Source organism: Sabethes cyaneus, chromosome 2 (assembly GCF_943734655.1).
Source record: "Sabethes cyaneus chromosome 2, idSabCyanKW18_F2, whole genome shotgun sequence".
Lineage (NCBI taxonomy): Eukaryota > Metazoa > Arthropoda > Insecta > Diptera > Culicidae > Sabethes > Sabethes cyaneus.
The window spans coordinates 229,951,558-229,969,505 of NC_071354.1; the positions used below are offsets into that span (position 1 = coordinate 229,951,558).

The following is a 17,948-nucleotide window of genomic DNA, read 5'->3' on the forward strand; positions in this document are numbered from 1 at the left end:
ATTACTTGTCGCCTTTATACCTTTTCGTCTTGGTGCGCACCCACGCCTGCCGAATGCGCCCGTCGCTTGACACTATTGGCTCTTCCACTACACCACGTACCCAGCACTTCCTACTGCCACCTTCTACGATGTAGACCAAGTCACCAGCCTTAAGAGGTCTTGTTTCGCCAAACCATTTACTCCTTTTGTTCAACGACGGAACATATTCCTTGATCCATCGTTGCCATAATCCACTGGCAACCTGGCAAGAACGCTTATATGTATCTCTGAGCGCTTGGGACGGATGTGGAGACGGTAATGCTACATTTTGCAGATCAGACGGAGGACCCCGAAGAAAATGATTCGGGGTCAGCGCATCTGCTTCAGGGGCATCCTGAGACACATACGTCAGTGGTCGCGAGTTGATCATATCCTCTGCTTCTACGATGGCTATCTGCAGAATTTCATCCGTTAGCTGCTTACCATCGTCTAGGGCTCTCAAGGCTTCCTTGACCGAGCGGACCATGCGCTCCCAGACACCTCCCATGTGGGGAGCTGCTGGGGGGTTGAAACTCCACCGCGTCCTTGCATTGGTATAAGCATCAGCGCAGTCGAAATTTATATCTTTCATCAGTTCTCTCAGCTCTTTGCTAGCGCCTTGAAAATTAGTTCCGTTGTCCGATAGAAATTCAATCGGCCAGTCTCGTCGGCCAACGAAACGGCTTATTGCCATCAAGCAGGATTGGGTCGTCAAGCTGTGAGTCACCTCCAAGTGTACCGCTCGTGTTGCCAAGCAAGTAAACAGTGCAATCCAACGTTTTTCCTTTCGGCGTAAAACAGCTACTTCGAAGGGTCCCAAATAATCAATGCCGACAAAACTGAAAGAGCGAAGCCCAGGGGTAAGCCGTTGCAACGGCAACGGAGCTTCTCGGGGTACATTGGGGCTATTGCGATGAACCTTGCACCATACACAAGACGATGATACTTTTCTTACGACAGCGTCTGCGTGGATCACATAATATAGCTGCCGTAGCTCGTTTTTTACCATCTGCCTATACCCATGGCCACATTGTTCGTGAAAATGCTGGACGATCATGTATGTTACTCTACTACCTGCCGGTAAGATTATCGGAAAGCGTAGGTCAAAAGGCAGCGTCTCTGCACGTGCACAACGGCCTTCCATTCGAATGATTCCCGCTTCATCAATTAAAGGTGTAAGTTTGCTCAGGCAGCTAGACTTTTCAACTGTGAGCCATTGATTTATCGGACGATTCTTGTTTCGTTTCAGTACCTTAATTTCGTCTGCAAAGCATTCCTCCTGTGCTGCTTTCAGCAAACACTGCTCTGCCTTTTCATATTCTTCTTGCCGCAGCGGTACTCGTGCATGTGTAATCCTGTTTGGCTTTAATAATTTCAGCTGCCAACCTGTTGGTTTCAATGTCTCGATCGGTAGCCCTTTTACCTTTAACCTACAATTGGAAATAAATCTGAACACACACGCCATAGTCCGCACCAACACAGCCCATTTTGAAATGCGAGTTGATGACACGTCGATGACATTTTCTTGTAGCTTCACATCGTGCAGCAATAAGTGGATGCGTAGTTCTTCGGTCGTGTTCGCTGGAGATAACTCTTTCTTAGGCCACTCGTGCTCGCTTTGGTATAGGAACCTCGGCCCCCTTAACCAAACACTATCTGAATGCAGTTGTGGATCTGTTCCCCATTTCGTGAGTTGATCCGCTACATTGAGTGTAGTCGGTACCCAACGCCAGTCAGCCAATTTAGTTAAACTGAGGATTTCGCCTATTCTAAATCCAACAAACTGTTTGTATCTACGCTGGTCGGATCTAATCCACGACAGCACAACACTCGCATCAATCCAGTACACGATTTTCTCAATGGCGAAGCTATGGTTTTCGCACACCGTTCGTGACATTCGAGCCGCAAGGACTGCGGCCATAAGCTCTAAACGTGGTATTGAGATCTGTTTGAGTGGAGCTACCTTCGAACGACCCATGACCAGCGCGCATGCAATTTTGCCTCTCACGCTTGCACGAAAATATGCAACGCATCCGTAAGCCGATTCGCTAGCGTCAGCGAATAGGTGCAGCTCTATATTTTTGATCTCTCCAGACTTGGCATCCCCAAAATAGCTACGCGGTACCTTGAAGAACTCAAGCCTTTTCATCATTCTTATCCATCGCGTCCATTTGGCGAACGACACCGTGTCGATGGGTTCGTCCCATTCACACCCGGTTCTCCAAAGATCCTGAATAAGCATCTTTCCACGCACGGTTATAGGAGATATGAATCCGAGAGGGTCAAACTGCGCCATTACTACGCTGAGCACGATTCGCTTTGTCGGATAATTTTCGCAATCAACCGTCATCTCCTCTATTTTTGTCGTGGTTGTGAAGCAGAACCTATCTGAGGCTGGCTCCCAAGCGATTCCCAATACACGCTCACATTCTGTGCTAGCTTCATGGTTGAAGTGAACTGTCTCCATTCTACTGCCTGCACCAAGTTGCCTAAGAAACTCTTCTGAATTTGATAGCCAATTTCTGATATGAAAGCCGCCTTTCGCGTGGATATATTTCACTTCCTTAGCCCTTTGGATAGCATCTTCCACAGTATCTAAGCTATCGTAATAATCGTCCACATAGTGCCTATTTATGATCGCAGCTGCAGCCTCAGGGTACCTTTTCGCAAACTGCTCCGCATTCAAATTTTTAACAAATTGTGCGGAGCTCGGCGAACAAGTAGCGCCAAATGTGGCCACATCCATGACATACACCTGTGATATCTCCATCGGGTCTGATCTAAATAAGAACCGCTGCGCTTGTTTGTCTTCAGACCTAATGCGAATCTGGTGGTACATCTCTTGGATGTCCCCTCCTATCGCTATCGGACGCTCCCGGAAATGGCATATGACTTTCGGAAGAGAGACGAGCATGTCTGGGCCCTTTAGTAGTTCCGAATTCAGCGATATACCCTTTACAGACGCGGCAGCGTCCCAGACGAGCCTTACTTTGCCGGGCTTGTGTGGATTTAGAGTCACATTTATCGGTAAATACCAGGTCGCAGAACTTGGCGTGTTATTAATTTCAGCTTCAGTTATCTTATGTGCGTAGCCTTTGATTTGATAGTTCTCTATTTGCTGCACCACGTTAACCTTTAACGCCGGATGCTTATCCAGTTTGCGTTCTAATGCCTTTAATCTTTGTGTTGCCATCAGATAGTTGTCTGGGAATCGTCTTATATCCTCTCGCCACAGCAGCCCGGTTTCATATCGTTCGCCTATTCGCTTCGTTGTCGCTTTTAAAATTGATTTGGCTCGTTGTTCTTCTTTAGGTTCTGGTAAGCCAAATATTGCAACCCCAACATCGTCCAAAGTATACTGCGTGCGCATCAAATCATGTAGCTGTTGATTGGTCACTGGCGTGACTGAATGCATGTTAAGATAGGTACTAGCTAAATGTTTTTGCTTTTCTGGACCATATACCGTCCAGCCTAATTTTGAACGTACAGCGATCGGTTGATATTGTTGCCCCACACGTGACTCCAAGGGCGCGAACAGATGTATATTATCGAGACCCACTAAGATAGACGCTCGTTCCGCTGGATGATCTCTCACCGGCAAGCCAGCCAAGTGAGGGTACTGTTTTTCTAGTTTTGCAAATTGCATGCCTTGTTTCGGTAATACCAATTCCGATACTGTTCTGACATTCGCCAAACAAATCTTCTCACACGAACCTCGAGCCGACAGCATTAATTCCACCTTACGGGAACTGTTTTCGAAACGATTAATGTTTTCCGTCCAGGTGACGATCAACGGCTCCTGAACTCCGGTCGCATTTAACTGTTTTGCTACTGTTTCTTCTATCAATGTGGTGGACGACCCCTCGTCGAGGAACGCTAAAGTATCATACTGCTTATCTGCTACATATAGCGTTACCGGTATCATACGGAAAATAATTGATCGATGAGCATGCTTCTGTACACTGCACTCAATTTTCTGAAGTTGCACAGATTCTTCTACCCGATGCAACAGTGTGTGATGTGCACCTTTACAGTTTGTAATAGTACAACGCGACTTAAACCCGCACGGTTTGTCGCCGTGTTTATTCAAGCAGATACCACACAACTTTTGCTTCTCTACCGCTTCCAGCCGTTCTACAATATTCATCTTCCGGAAATCATCACAAAATCGGATTCTGTGGTCCGTTCGGTTACAGATCCAACATGCTTTAGTAACCTTTTCACTTCGCATTTCTTGTACTTGTTCGTCTGCCGACTCGTGAACGTATACGAACTCTTTCGTTTTGGAGAACTTAGTTTTAGGGTATCGTACTGCTTCGCTCGCTGTCATAGAATAGGCTACTGCTTCGGATGCGACATCTCCAATACACGTGATATAGTCTGTAAACAATCGTAGCGGCGGTCCCTTTTTTGCGCGTTTGTACTCTACCCATTTCATTTGATATTCTGGGGGCAGCTTTTCTACTAATTGTTGCACTAGCAACGGGTTACGAAGATGGTCCAGAAGATGCGCAGCCTCTAAATGGTCGCATAGGTGTTTGACCGTTATGCCGAATGTGACGAAGGTTTGCAGATCGTCTGTTGTCGGCGGCGAAACACGTCTGACTTTATTTAGCAAAGTACGCAGTAGTTTTTCTGGTTGTCCAAATAATCGACGTAGGTCCTGAATCACTTCAGGTACTGACTCTGGGAGCACCAGCATACTCCTCACTGCATTAAGTGCTTCTCCCTCTAAACTGTTCAGCAAACGATCCAGGTTCTCGATATTGGAATATCCGCAAGCTTTAGTAGTGTGCTCGAAGCTACTAATGAATAACGGCCATGTCTCTGGATCTCCATTAAATTTAGGGAGCGTTTTAGATACTACTTTTCTTGTGGCAATCTGTTCGCGAGTCAACCTGAATATTTTTTCAACTGTCACAACTTGACTCCCAGGGGCACCAGCCTGTTGTACATCGTCACTCCCGTCCGTGTCAGCGGTTTCATCGTACCCGTCGTGGTCCGTACCTTCCTCGCTAGCCGGTAACAGTTCATCCTCAAATAGCGTACGGTTGAATTTGTTTTTTAGATCTTCCAGCGTCGCGTCGAGTTTTGGCTTCCCACCCTTTTTATATGCTCCGCGAACGTCTCCTCCTGGCTTCGCTACAACCTTCTCCTGATTTTCTAACCAAGTTTTCACCTTTTTGCTGGTTTGCTCCTGCAACACGATGCCTTCGGCGTTCATTAATGACTGGACATTCTGACGACTGTTGATCAGCTGGTTTCGAATAATGTCGCGCTGTTTTACAAATTCCTGCTCCGCCGCCAGCTGACTATTTAACATTTCCTGTTCTTGTTTCAGTTTTTCTTCCAACATCGTTCTTTGGGCGTCGAGCTCCATCGTGCGCATTTTTCGTTCCAATTCTAGCTGTTTGGCATTCCATTCGATTTCCCGGCGCAATCTTTTCTCCCGGATCTCAATCTGTCTGGCAAAGGCTCTCTCGCGTTCGAGTTGTGCCTCTTCGAATTGCTCTTCAGTTAGATCCGGAGCAATATTACTGTCCCGAGCAGATCCCGAGTCGCTTTTCGCAGCCGACCTACCTTTATTCGATCTTGCCTTACTTGGCTTAGGAATTGTCAGTTGATTAGCAGATCGAACACATCGCAAGCAATACCATTCCACTTCGGTAATCGTATTGTCGACGCCGGCGCAGGAAAAATGGGCCCATTGCTCACAATTGGTGCATTGAACCCAGTTGATATCTTCGGATTCTTCTTTATTACAATAAACGCATAGTGCATGAACAGCGGGTATAGCATCGTTGCCATCCATCTCATTGTCTTTGGAATTGCGATGGACCATTCTTCGATGAGCAACTCAATCCGTAGAAATTATTCTTTGATTTTGTTCGGACTGGACAGAAACTTCTTTGTAAATCGACGTATTTAGTTTGCCGATCAAAGCTAGAGAGTTTATTTATTTAATTAGCATAGGATAAATGTAATTTTAATTTGTTGCCACTTACAATAATTGTTTCCGTAGTTTTGTTCTCGCTTCAGCCATTCCTAACCTTTGCTTTTATGATATTGTAAATTTTAACGTGTTTGATCTGTTCCGTGTACCTTATATATAAATATAGTTTGTTGAGTTCAAATAGTATGTAAATTATTCATTTTTTAATCACCTTATCGTCGATATAATCTACTCAATCAATTTCTTGCCTTCAACTTATTTCAATCACTTTCTTGCCTTTCAATTCAACCTCCTCAATGCGCTGACTCACTTAACCTTCTTTTTCGTTTGACAGCTTTTACTTTTCCTCTTCTGTCATCTATCACTTATTTATCTCCACCCTCTAGAAATCCCAATCTCAAGCAGTGTTTCCAACAGACACCAACAAAGTATCGAAACGTCGGGAAAACATCAAATATCAGTCTTGATAAATGTCTCCGCAGACTGCCCTGCCGAATATTAACAGTTACAATTGAATCCAGTCGATAAAAAACACAACCTATTTGAATATGTATTTTGGAATGTTTGAATGCAAAAATAGTGATTATTATACTGTTGGCAACCGAGCGCGTGAATGCTCACTAGAAAACACTTACTTTGTGGAAATCAACGGAGTATCGGAGAACGGATTTGAATGATGATTTCGAAACATAAGGTGAATGCCTAAATTGCTTCCTAGTGATAATAGAAAATTCGAAAAATTATGAAAACGGCGGGCTTTTTCTTTAAATCTATCTTTTTAAACTTTCCAGAGTAGCGTTCCTCCTCAAATCTCAATAACTGATCAATTACTTTGCATACAATTTTTATTATTTTTATTAAAGACACATTTTCCACTAATAAATATATTGCACACTAGCACCATCTGTTATGCATGTTGCGGAGTAGCTTGCATTTGCAGGGTTTTATGCTGTAGGATTGTTACATTTGTATCGTTTTATACTGAAAACTCGAAGCAACACTCGCGTGCCGCGGTGTGGTCATGTTGCGAAACATGCTTTTATGGAAAATGAGTGGTTTGTGATTGGACGATGGAATTAACACGCGTGTCACGTCTGTTTGTCTGTGGATAATATATGAAACAAGGTTAATAAGAGTTGAATTATGTTCCGAAGACTTGTCGATTTCTAACTCGAATGACAAATAAAATGATATAACAAAGGTTCCTTTCACCAATAGGTGGATTTAAACGGGTTTTTTCGATGCGTTTTTGGCGCATCTTTTTGTCATCTCTCTGTCGTATTTTTGTGGTTTTTTCTGTTGTCACATTATTCTGTTGTCTGTTCGTTATTTTTTCGTTTTTGCATTTTCGTCACTTATTTCAACGGCTTTTTACCGATCTAGGGGCTAGAGCAATGTAAGAACAACGAAAAGACAGTAAATAGACGACAAAAATATGGCAACAAAAATACGGCGAAAAGACATCAAAAAGATGACGGGAAAGTGAAGACAATTAAGCGAAAAGCTAAAAAAAATAAAAAAATAAACTTTAGAAAATAATTCAACTGTTAGTTAACACTGTGGTAGTTGGTTCATATCACTTCTACTGACAGAAATTGATTGTAAAGAATAATAATACCGTTGGCGGAACTAGGAGGGCCAAGCAAAGTGGATTAGATTTCGCTTTTTTATTGATTTTGAAACGAAAGCGTAACCCTTTCGTGGGCGATAAAACTACGAATTTTTCCTCAGGAAAATCTGCTAACGCTGTTCGAGAACCCCAGCGATACCAAGAAGCAGTTTAGTTTATTAGTAGTAGTTTAGAAGTATTGCTCCATCCTAGAACAAGTTTGAAAAGATGGCAAATTACTTCCATTTTTGACGTAGGACTATGTCTTTCAGGAAGGTAGTTGGTAAAGTGTAAAAATCTTTCTCGAAAAGTGGTCAGGTTTTGAACGCTTATAGCTTAGTGGTTTCCCGATCGATTTTCAATATTCTTACACCAATCGATTGGAAAATCTTCTAAGAATTGGCCCAAATAAAAAAAGTATGAATTCTTGATGTTGAACAGAAAAAAAACCATCGGCGTCGTAAGCCCGTTCCCGTAAGCTCGGGAATTTCTAATTCCCGTCGTAGTAAGGAAAGCCACTCTAATTTTATCATTTCTTAGGTGGATTTAATGAATACCCCAAAAGTTCTTGTGCTGATTTGACTCAAACACATTTACCTTCCGATCCGTTCACTTTGAATTTACTAAAAAGCGATTAGAAAAGGATTTTATTGAAATTACGCGACTGACTTTATTTCTAAAATTCGTCGTACCGTTTTAAAATCCGTCCATCAAAATTTTTCATCGTCCGAACTATAAATCACAATAATGTTTACGAAGCTAGCGCGCATGTATTTATGTAGAACGGCATGACAAATGTTATTCTGCAAAATGTCTGCTGGTCATGCAATTTTTCCCGGCTTCCAAATAACGACAATGCGTTGCATGAGTTGTTTTCATTTTATGAATGATGGAAATTGAAACGATTGGTCGATATATTTTTCTTCGTCGCATGAAAAAAAGTAAGAAATTTGGCTGCTAGCAATTCTTTAATGAAAAAACTACAAGGTATACAGCCTTAAGGGTTGTACGAAAGGGTGATGTAGGACTATATCAGATCATCAGATCAAAGACTAATGTAAACTGCATTTCTGGCATATGTATGTTTATAAGAATCTGTGAGTGTCATTGTTTAAGTGAATGTTTAAAAGAGAAGATCGAAATATTCAGATTTAATTCTTGAATTCTTGGCTTTGAAAATACGTGGACGGGGATTCACAATTACAATGCCTGCAACCTTTGAGAAATAGAAATTTCACTTAAAAATCACTTGTGTGCATCATAAAGGTTGAATTGGTAATGAATTATCCTCCTACCACAGGGGTGAGGGGCCTCAAAGTATCATGAAATAAATATATTCATGCCTCCAAAAAACCCCACACGCCAAATTTGGTTTCATTTGTTTGATTAGTTCTAGAGTTATGAGGAAATTTATATTTCATTGGTATGGGAGCCCCCTCTCGCAGAAGGAGAAGAGGTCTCAGTACACCGTAGAAAATAAATCCTGCCTTCTGAAACCCCCGCATGCCAAATTTGGTTCCATTTGCTCAATTAGTTGTTGAGTTTTGAGGAAATTTGTGTTTCATTTGTATAGGAGCCCCCCTCATACGCCCCCCTTAAAAATGCAATCTTACACCCTTAAAAAATTGCTGGTCATTTTATCTATCCAACGACATATAAATTGTTCAGTTTCGTTCAGTAGTTCAGTTGTTATTAGCATTTGAAATCTTTCATTCAAACGTTACACTTCTATTTTCGTTTTCACAAAGTGCTACCCAGTCCCAGTATAGTAAATAAAGACGTAGTCCTACGTCAAAAGCATTTAAATAGAAGTCAGCTCACTTTGATTGATCGCGTATGATAGCCAACAAACTAAAATATTAGGAAATAACTAATTTTGCATTGTGTATCATAAAAATCGCTGATATTTTTAATAACTTGTGTTGGATAGGATGGGAGTAGGTAATTACGACGAAGCAGCAACATACCCTAGGTAAAACGAGACAGCAAACGGATGAGATAAGACCGATAGAACGGTAGGCAGGTAATTTAGTTTAGGTAACTATGGGTAGGTTTAGGTAATATAGGTAACGATTTTAAAAATCCTAGCAACTATATATATGTCCGTCTCTGCCTATACGGCCAGAAAGCTCGACAAGGCTAATCGTTCAACTTAGTTTTTTTCTTCTCGATAGAACTGCGAAAAGTTTTAATTGTTTGCTAATTCAGTATTATTTGATTATTACAAGTGGTTTGCTCGTATTGTTGGTGAAATAGTTTTGAGTTATCGTGGCTTATAGGAAAAAACAAAGCCGAGTATCAAAATGACAGACAAAATCGAAATGAGTTTGGAAGATATCAACAAATCGCAGCAGCCACAGCCTGGCGGTAATCGTGGAGGAGTCTCTCATTCCGGCGAAAGAGGTAGCGGACCAAGAACAAGGCGTACTCATAATGGATCATCTGGTGGCGGACAACCACATTCGAATCGTGGTCCCTCAGCTGGTGGCGGCGGTGTCCTAAGGGGACGCAACCGAGGCGGAATTCAACGTTCGAAAAACACACGAGGCGATGTGAACAGCGCTTGGAAGCATGCCAGCGCTCTGAAGCATGACTTGCGAGATCGTCTTTTGGCGGCAGCCGAACTTAGGAATAGGAACTTAGGAATAGGAGGACCTGTCGGACAGGGCAACACCAAGCTGATGGTATCAAACCTGGACTTCAGCGTATCAGAGTCTGACATAAACGAACTGTTTGCAGATTGTGGACCTTTAAAAAGCGCAACAATGCATTATGATCGATCGGGTAGATCACTGGGCACAGCAGACGTTGTGTTCGAACGTCGGGTTGACGCAATAAAAGCAATGAAACAGTACAATGGAGTCCCGTTGGATGGACGGCCGATGAGCATACAACTAGCGACCTCGGATAGCCCATCATCTCGCGTACCTCGGCTGGGTGGCGGAAGTGCTCCTACTCGTTCACCACGCAGAAACGTTAGCAGTGGACCGTCAAGAGGAGCCAACCGAACGAACCATCGAGGTGGAGTTCCCCGCCAGCAGCAAAGGAAAAAAACAATAACAGCGGAGGAGTTAGATGCTGAACTAGATGCGTACTTTAAAGAGTGTGTGTGAAAGTGTGAAAAAGCACCAACATAGAACGCGATCATTAGAATCTTCTTAACCACTCTTAAGATCATGACGTGCACAATTTTTGTTTGTGTAAATAAATTAAAAAGGCACCGCCACATTAAGTAAAAACTGTTGATCTATTACCTACATGTAAAAAATAAAACTATAAATATTTTTAATGATTTTCTTTTTTTTATTGCGGTTTGGAAACACATCCAAGAAATAGAGTATTTTTTCCATACCAGTCCACCATATCGTACAACTATCGAATGATTGGGATTTTGGCCGTTCAGTCATTAAATTATAGTAGACGTTACATTTTCCTTTTTACGCCAACGTTTCGATCCGGATTTGGAGCTTCATCAGGGCTTCTACGAATGTGTACTTTTATTAGCTGTTGTTATATCTCAGTCGAAAAATACTAGTTAATCCATAGCGCACAACTTTAACAGTTTCTAAACGATGGAATGGAACTGGTGGCATTTTAAAATTTAAAAAATTGTGATTTTTTCTAGTTTCAGTAAACTGAAACGAGATGTAGCCATTTGCCTTCAAAATGTCTTTATTATACTTTCAATAGTCTTACGTTATCAAGCTGATGTAATTTGATGTGTCGCAAGATAAATCATCCTAAAATTTAAAACTGTCCTCAAAAACCGGGTACCGGATGTTCCAGAACCAATGAGGAAATGGCCGCTTGTGTCCAAAATGTTCCCATTGCACTTCCATTAATCTTATTTTATCAAGCCAATGTGATTTGATGCGCCGCAAAATGAATTATCTCAAAATATAAAGATATCCCCCGGGACCTGGTAGTGGGTGTTCCGGAACTGACGCAGAAGTGGCCATCAGTCAACAAATATTCCCCAACATACCTTGGGTGTTCCACAAATCTTCCACATGACCCAAAGATGCTGATACCTGATACCTTGGGTGTTAGTTTTTGGCCATATCTTTCAAACGAGGTAAAGAAAACGAAATTCGGATTGAAAATGGATGAATGAGAGCAATTTCAAAACTTGGGTCGTTTTCGACCCTTAATGCATAATATGTAACTTTTTTCTAATGCATTAGGAAGGTTAAACGTGAAGTTTTTCGCATATAGTATCTCTTCATGGAAATTATCTATGAAGCATTATTCATGAACAGACCCTTCAAAACAGTTTTTAAACCCTAATTTATTCTGGTCAACTTTTACGTGTTCATAGTGTTCTAGAAAGTTGTTTATTTTGCTAAAATTAACGTTTTTGTAGAACATTACTATAAGTGATTTTCTGCAGTTTCGGAGATTTTGAGCATTTTTGGTGAAAAATAGTACTACTTTGAGCTTAAATATTTCCCAAGGTGGCAAATGGTGGCAGATCAAACAACTCGTACTTAAAAGTACAACAAAAAACCTTTAAAATCAAATGAAGAGATACAAGTATGGTGTCTTTGACAAAGTTTTTTGCATTGATATTTACTACAACTTTGCTGAAAGTACCAAACCTGTATCTCGAATGTACGAGAAAATAAATTTCGTGTCTCACTTTTAAGGGAATTAATCACCCAGAAATTTCTCTCACAAGAAGGGGCTTGTTATACCAAGAAATGTTCCTAAAGACAATATATGCGAAAAACTTCACGTTTCGGCGCTATATCAAACGATCACGTATTTCGCTGTTTGGACCACTGTGCAACGTTTTGATCCGGTTTTGACATTCAGTGACATTTGACGAATGTGTACTTTTATTAGCTGTTGTTATATCTCAGTTGAAAAATATTAGTTAATCTATAGCGCACAACGTGAACAGTTTCTAAACGATAGAATGGAACTGTGTTTTTTCTAGTTTCAGTTAACTGAATCATTTGGCCATCAAATCAAATTTGGCCCTCAAATAGTCTCTGGAAATCTGTTTTTTCGTAAGGGCATAAAGTGGACTATTATAATACTGTTATTTTTCTCGTATTGGAAAAATAACAGTAATATATTAGATCATAAAATTGACATCGTGAAGTTTCCCCTTATAACAAGACGGCCAGAGAGAATTTAATTTGCGCTAAATCATCGATTTCAATTCCTTCGGAAAAATTTATCAAGATTAAAGTTTGATGTTGACGTAGACTGTCCTGCCGAATATGAACAGTTACAGTTCAAATACAAAACGCAACGCTTAACTTTAATTTTAAAATCTGAAGAAAATTACGAAATTGCATTATTTGACGACTTTACAGAGTAATGCTTTTTTAACCCTCAATTGATCAACCTGGTAGACCTATACCCTTTTCATATATCATACTTCGATTTCGGCATGTTCTTTTTGTATGGCTCTTGTTCCTAATATTATCCCTTGAAAAAGACACCAACAAAGTATCGAAACGTCGGGAAAACATCAAACTTCAGTCTTGATAAATGTCTTCGAAGACTGCCCTGCCGAATATTAACAGTTACAATTGAATCCAGTCGAAAAAAAATACAACCTATTTGAATACGTATTATGGAATTTTTGAATGCAAAAATAGTGATTATTAACGGGTGGCAACTAAAATTTTGGAATTTTTTCGCAGCCCTTATGCTCAACAACAAACGAAGTTAGAGAGAAATGAGAGTATGTATGTGCTAGCTCTCTTTCTCCTCTTTTTGTTAATATTTTTGTTTTGTTTATGCTTGCCCAGTTTTGCTACAAATGGCGTCGAAACAAGAAGCATTTCGGGTGCGCGTTGTACACTTCTTCGAACTGCAACAGAAATTTCGGCAAAAAGTATACGGTTTAACATTTAAAAAGCAAATATGTTGCGGCTTCGACTGTTTACCATATCCTAAGATGCCCAACAGCTATTCGCAAGCAAGGTAGTGGAAGACCAGCCAAAATTATGGACGCAGAAGGACCTGGTTCTCTTTCTCGTTTCTTCAACAACAAGCCCTCTCGTTTGGCTATCAATTAGGATGCACCAGACGAATGTTTGAAGAAAATTTTGATCCCGTTTCTACAAAAACATCATGCAGATGGACAATACGTGTTTTGGCCGCACAGAGCATCATCGCATTACGCCAAAAAACACAATCGTTCCTGAATACCCATTCGATCCCATTTTTACCCATAAACCACGACCCGAAAAATTTGTCTCAGTGCACCCAATCGAAGATTTCTTCGGGATTTTGAGTTCCTTGGTGTACAAAAATAACTGGAGAGTCACGAATTGCAAACAGTTTGATTGATAGAATCAAGAGATGCATTCGCAAAGTTGACATGACGGCCGTACGACGCTTCTGTTCGAACGTCAAACGAAAGCTTCGCCGAATGGCCGATTACGGACCGTTTTCAAATGTACACTAATTTTTTTCCAACAATGGATTATGTATCTTTAATTTCGGTAAATCAGATCTTCTTCATGTATCTTTGTTTTTTTTTGACAGCTTGAGAAAACAATTCCAAAATTTTAGTTGCCACCCGTTAAACTGTTGGCAACTGAGCGCGTGAATGCTCACTAGAAAACACTTACTTTGTGCAAATCAATGGAGGATCGGAGAACGGATTTGAATGATGATTTCGAATTAATATAATTGAAATAATAAAAAATTCGGAAAATTATCAAAATGGCGGGCTTTTTTTAAAATCTATTTATTTTTTAAACTTTCCAGAGTAGCGTTCCTCCTCAAATCTCAATAACTGATCAATAACTTTGCATACAATTTTGTATTGCTTTCATTAGAAAGACACATTTTCCACTAAGCTATTCAGTACCGTCATCCAGGGATACTTGTAACACTTTTGAACTTTGACTTGGTATTACTTTCGAAGTGTACCGCTTAGGTCCAAGTATAAATAGCCAAAACTTGTATAGTGGTCAGTACTTTTGATTTATGATTATGAAAAAAAATATCAGCTAAATGAATCTGTAGAATGAACCGAAAATAGGGGTGTTGCAAGTTACCCAGTAAACGGGGTTACTTGCAACACTTTTCTGATTATGCATTTCTTATGATTTTAAAGGGTCTAGCCGGTTTTCCTTACAAAAAAAGCCCCCGAACCTAATTAAATTATGCAATGATTCTAACAAAGTACTTGACCTGAGGAGCATTTTGGCAAATTTTCAGATCATTAGACGCCATCTTGAATCAGTAATGGCGGCTGGAGTGAATTTCATTTTTCGCAATTTACTCCGAAACCAATTATCATAAAAATTTGAAAAAAAAATCACAGATGTTATACTCACTGCAGGACACATTTCCATTGTTTTTTGAAAATTTTGCGATGCGAATATCACCGATAAATAAAAATCGAAAAAGTTTTCAAGAGAATTTTTTTCAGTGTTCCAAAGATGGCGCCGCTTATTTTTCTATCAAAAAATTGTTCAATCAAATGTATCAACAATAAGTTTTTTTAGATTTTTAGAAAATCTGGATGGCGGTCAAATTTTCTTTTGAAAAGTTCCATATTAAAATTGCTCTTATATGTAGTTCAGGAATACGTTTCGATTTTTCGATTTTTATTGTAAAATAAATAATAACTTCAAAGATTATATATTCTAAACTTTTAGCGAGCATGCGAGTACTGTAGTATATCAGTGTCCATTTGCAAATTCACAATGTTTCTTAATGCTCTAATAACTATTTGAATGTAGTGCGAGTTGATTTTTGGTGCAGCAGTAGTTAGTTTTCAGGTACGATAAAAGTCTATCAAGCCAGTCGTCGTATGTTCGAATCTCGGCTGAACGGTGCTGCTAGAGTCAGTGGGATCGTTGTACTAGCCCCGTAGTAGTCCTGTGCTCTAATAACCGACTTCGAAATCTGTCGATAAAAAAGGGTCAAATCTTAAAGACACTTATAGCCAGGGTTTTGCTTTTTGGGGACAACAATATGATTGTATATTTTCGGCAGTAGCTTGCTGTCGAATTACTGATGCAAAAGACAGTATGTATTGACTATAAAAACTAAGATTTTTATTTTACAATAAAAATCGAAAAATGTATAATTCTCACAATCGATTTCATAATCTATTGGTGAAAAAATCTGCGGCGCCATATTTGAAACACTGAAAGAAATGTTCATTAATATTTCTGTAATTTTTTCATTTTTTTTCCTTTGTTACACAATATAACAAAGGTTTAGGAATTGGTCGAAAAACACGAAGTTGATCCGAGGCCCGGAGGGCCGTGTCACATATACCAATCGATCAGGTTCGACGAATGAACAATGTCTGTGTGTGTATGTGTGTATGTGTGTGCGCTTCAATTTTCAATCGCCTATTTCTCCGAGATGGCAGAACCGGTTCGTCTGCTATAACTTTTATTTGAAAGGTATTATTACCTTGTATATCACTATTAAATGGTTTCGTGGTCTGACTTTTAGTTTAAAAGTTATAAGCAAAAATGTGAAAACTACGTGACCCGATTTTCTCCGGAACCAAATAACCGATTTCATCGGAAAACTTGATTTTAAGTTTATCAAACCTTTGGAAGAGTTTCTTAATAGACTAATCTCTAAGTTTTTAGTCTTGACCTTGGAATGAGGTCATACATATATTAATATTTTGTTGAAACGATGGTTCTACAATTGATGAAGGGACGGTAGGGGAAAGAAATGGAAAATTTTTTGGTGAAGGAGGAGGGGGAAGAGCCCTGGAGGGTGTTGTGAGTTCGAATCCGGTTGTAAGATTACAGTTTGATTCGACTCATGCACCTTCCAGCATTGGACAAAAGGTAGGAGTCAAAATGACTACTTGTCAAGCATAGCTACCAATACCCCCCCCCCCCTTTTCCTTTCCGCTCTTCCCCCTCCTCCTTCACCAAAAAATTTTCCATTTCTTTCCCCTACCGTCCCTTCATCAATTGTAGAACCATCGTTTCAAAAAAATAGAGTTTCTTAAAATTGAAAGCTCGATCGTCTGGTAGAATTCGAATTTTGATTAATCCCCCTAAAAGTGAAATAAAAAAATTATTTTCCTTCAGTTTCAATATACCACATTGATGTGTTCTGCAAAGTTTTAGAGCATATTATTACAAGAAATTTTGCTGAAGAGAGTAACCTTCTATCTCTTCAAAGAAGAGATCTTATTTATTGTATATGAATTTGTAAAATCACTTTTTCTATTTTAGCTCTTTTTGTAATTTTTGTATGACTTTTTCATGTATTACAAAGTTGTATAAATAATAAAAGTACACAACTTTGCTGTACATAGTATACCATTATGTTTGCTTGTTTACGAACTGTAGAACTTTGATTATAAAAAATACCCTGATTTTAACCCCGAATTACTCGATTACCAACAGACATACATTTTAAACATTTTACATTTGCTGGTAGTTTTGCTGTAAACAGACACCATTTTTCCATATGAAGAAACGAAAGAAAATTCCAGTTGGGGCCAATTACGGTACACCTCACATGCTGATTGCTTCGTTTCTGTGATGGCGGTTTATACTGATCTATTTTCCCAACAATTTAAATTATTAATGCATTGAATAATTATGACATTTTGCTCATAACAAGTTTACTGAAGAATATACGTTAGTACATACGTAATATACGATTTGTAACTTTATAACAATATGGCATTCAAAAACCTACATATGGTGTACAAAATACAACAACGTGAGTAACCGAAGGTTCATAAACATTGATGAAAATTTCTATCTCAAAATGCAAGTAAGACCGTATAACAAAGGTTCCTTTCACCACTGGGTGGATTAAATCAGGTTTTTTACTGTGAAATTGTAAAAATTTCATGAAATTTCAAATACAAACACAATTCTTATTTCAAAAGCACTGCCAGCCATCATAAATTAATAAATTAATAAATCATTGGAAAAGAGAGCCTTCACTCGACGACCATCGATAACGGCCTAAGGTTGATAAACTTCACTGCAGCCAGAGGTATACTTATACTTTGCACGCCGAAATATTCGAAAGCACACCTGGAGGAGACACCCGAATGGTGAAACGTGTTCCCAAATCGACCATGTCTTGATTGATGGCCGACACTTTTCTGGCGCCATAGATGTCAGGTCCTTCAGAGGGCCCAATATCGACTCTGATCATTACCTAGTGGTATGTAAGATTCGCACTTGGCTGTCATGCGTAACAAGTTCCAGAAGACTAAACATCCCGCGACTATCGGCTTAGGGCGTGGCCACAGAATATGCCCACAAGCTTGATGAGAGAATTGAACAACAAATGAGTGAAGATACTTTGGATGCGAGGTGGCGGCGGGTCCACGATGATGGCTTGTTTGATGAAGAGTGCCAGATTCCAGAGAGCAACAGATGAGAAGAACGT

The 17,948-nt window shown here is 39.9% G+C and overlaps 2 protein-coding genes across 2 annotated transcripts; one reads left to right on the top strand and one right to left on the bottom strand.

Moving 5' to 3' along the window:
* Nucleotide 1: 1 nt before the first annotated feature.
* On the bottom strand, nt 2-5,860 carry LOC128736742 (uncharacterized). The gene has a single exon (XM_053831228.1). The coding sequence runs from the start codon at nt 5,858-5,860 to the stop codon at nt 2-4; it is 5,859 nt and encodes a 1,952-aa protein (XP_053687203.1).
* A 4,023-nt stretch (nt 5,861-9,883) lies between these two features.
* Nucleotides 9,884-10,693, top strand: LOC128736744 (THO complex subunit 4-like). Its single transcript, XM_053831229.1, has one exon. The coding sequence runs from the start codon at nt 9,884-9,886 to the stop codon at nt 10,691-10,693; it is 810 nt and encodes a 269-aa protein (XP_053687204.1).
* Nucleotides 10,694-17,948: the final 7,255 nt, after the last annotated feature.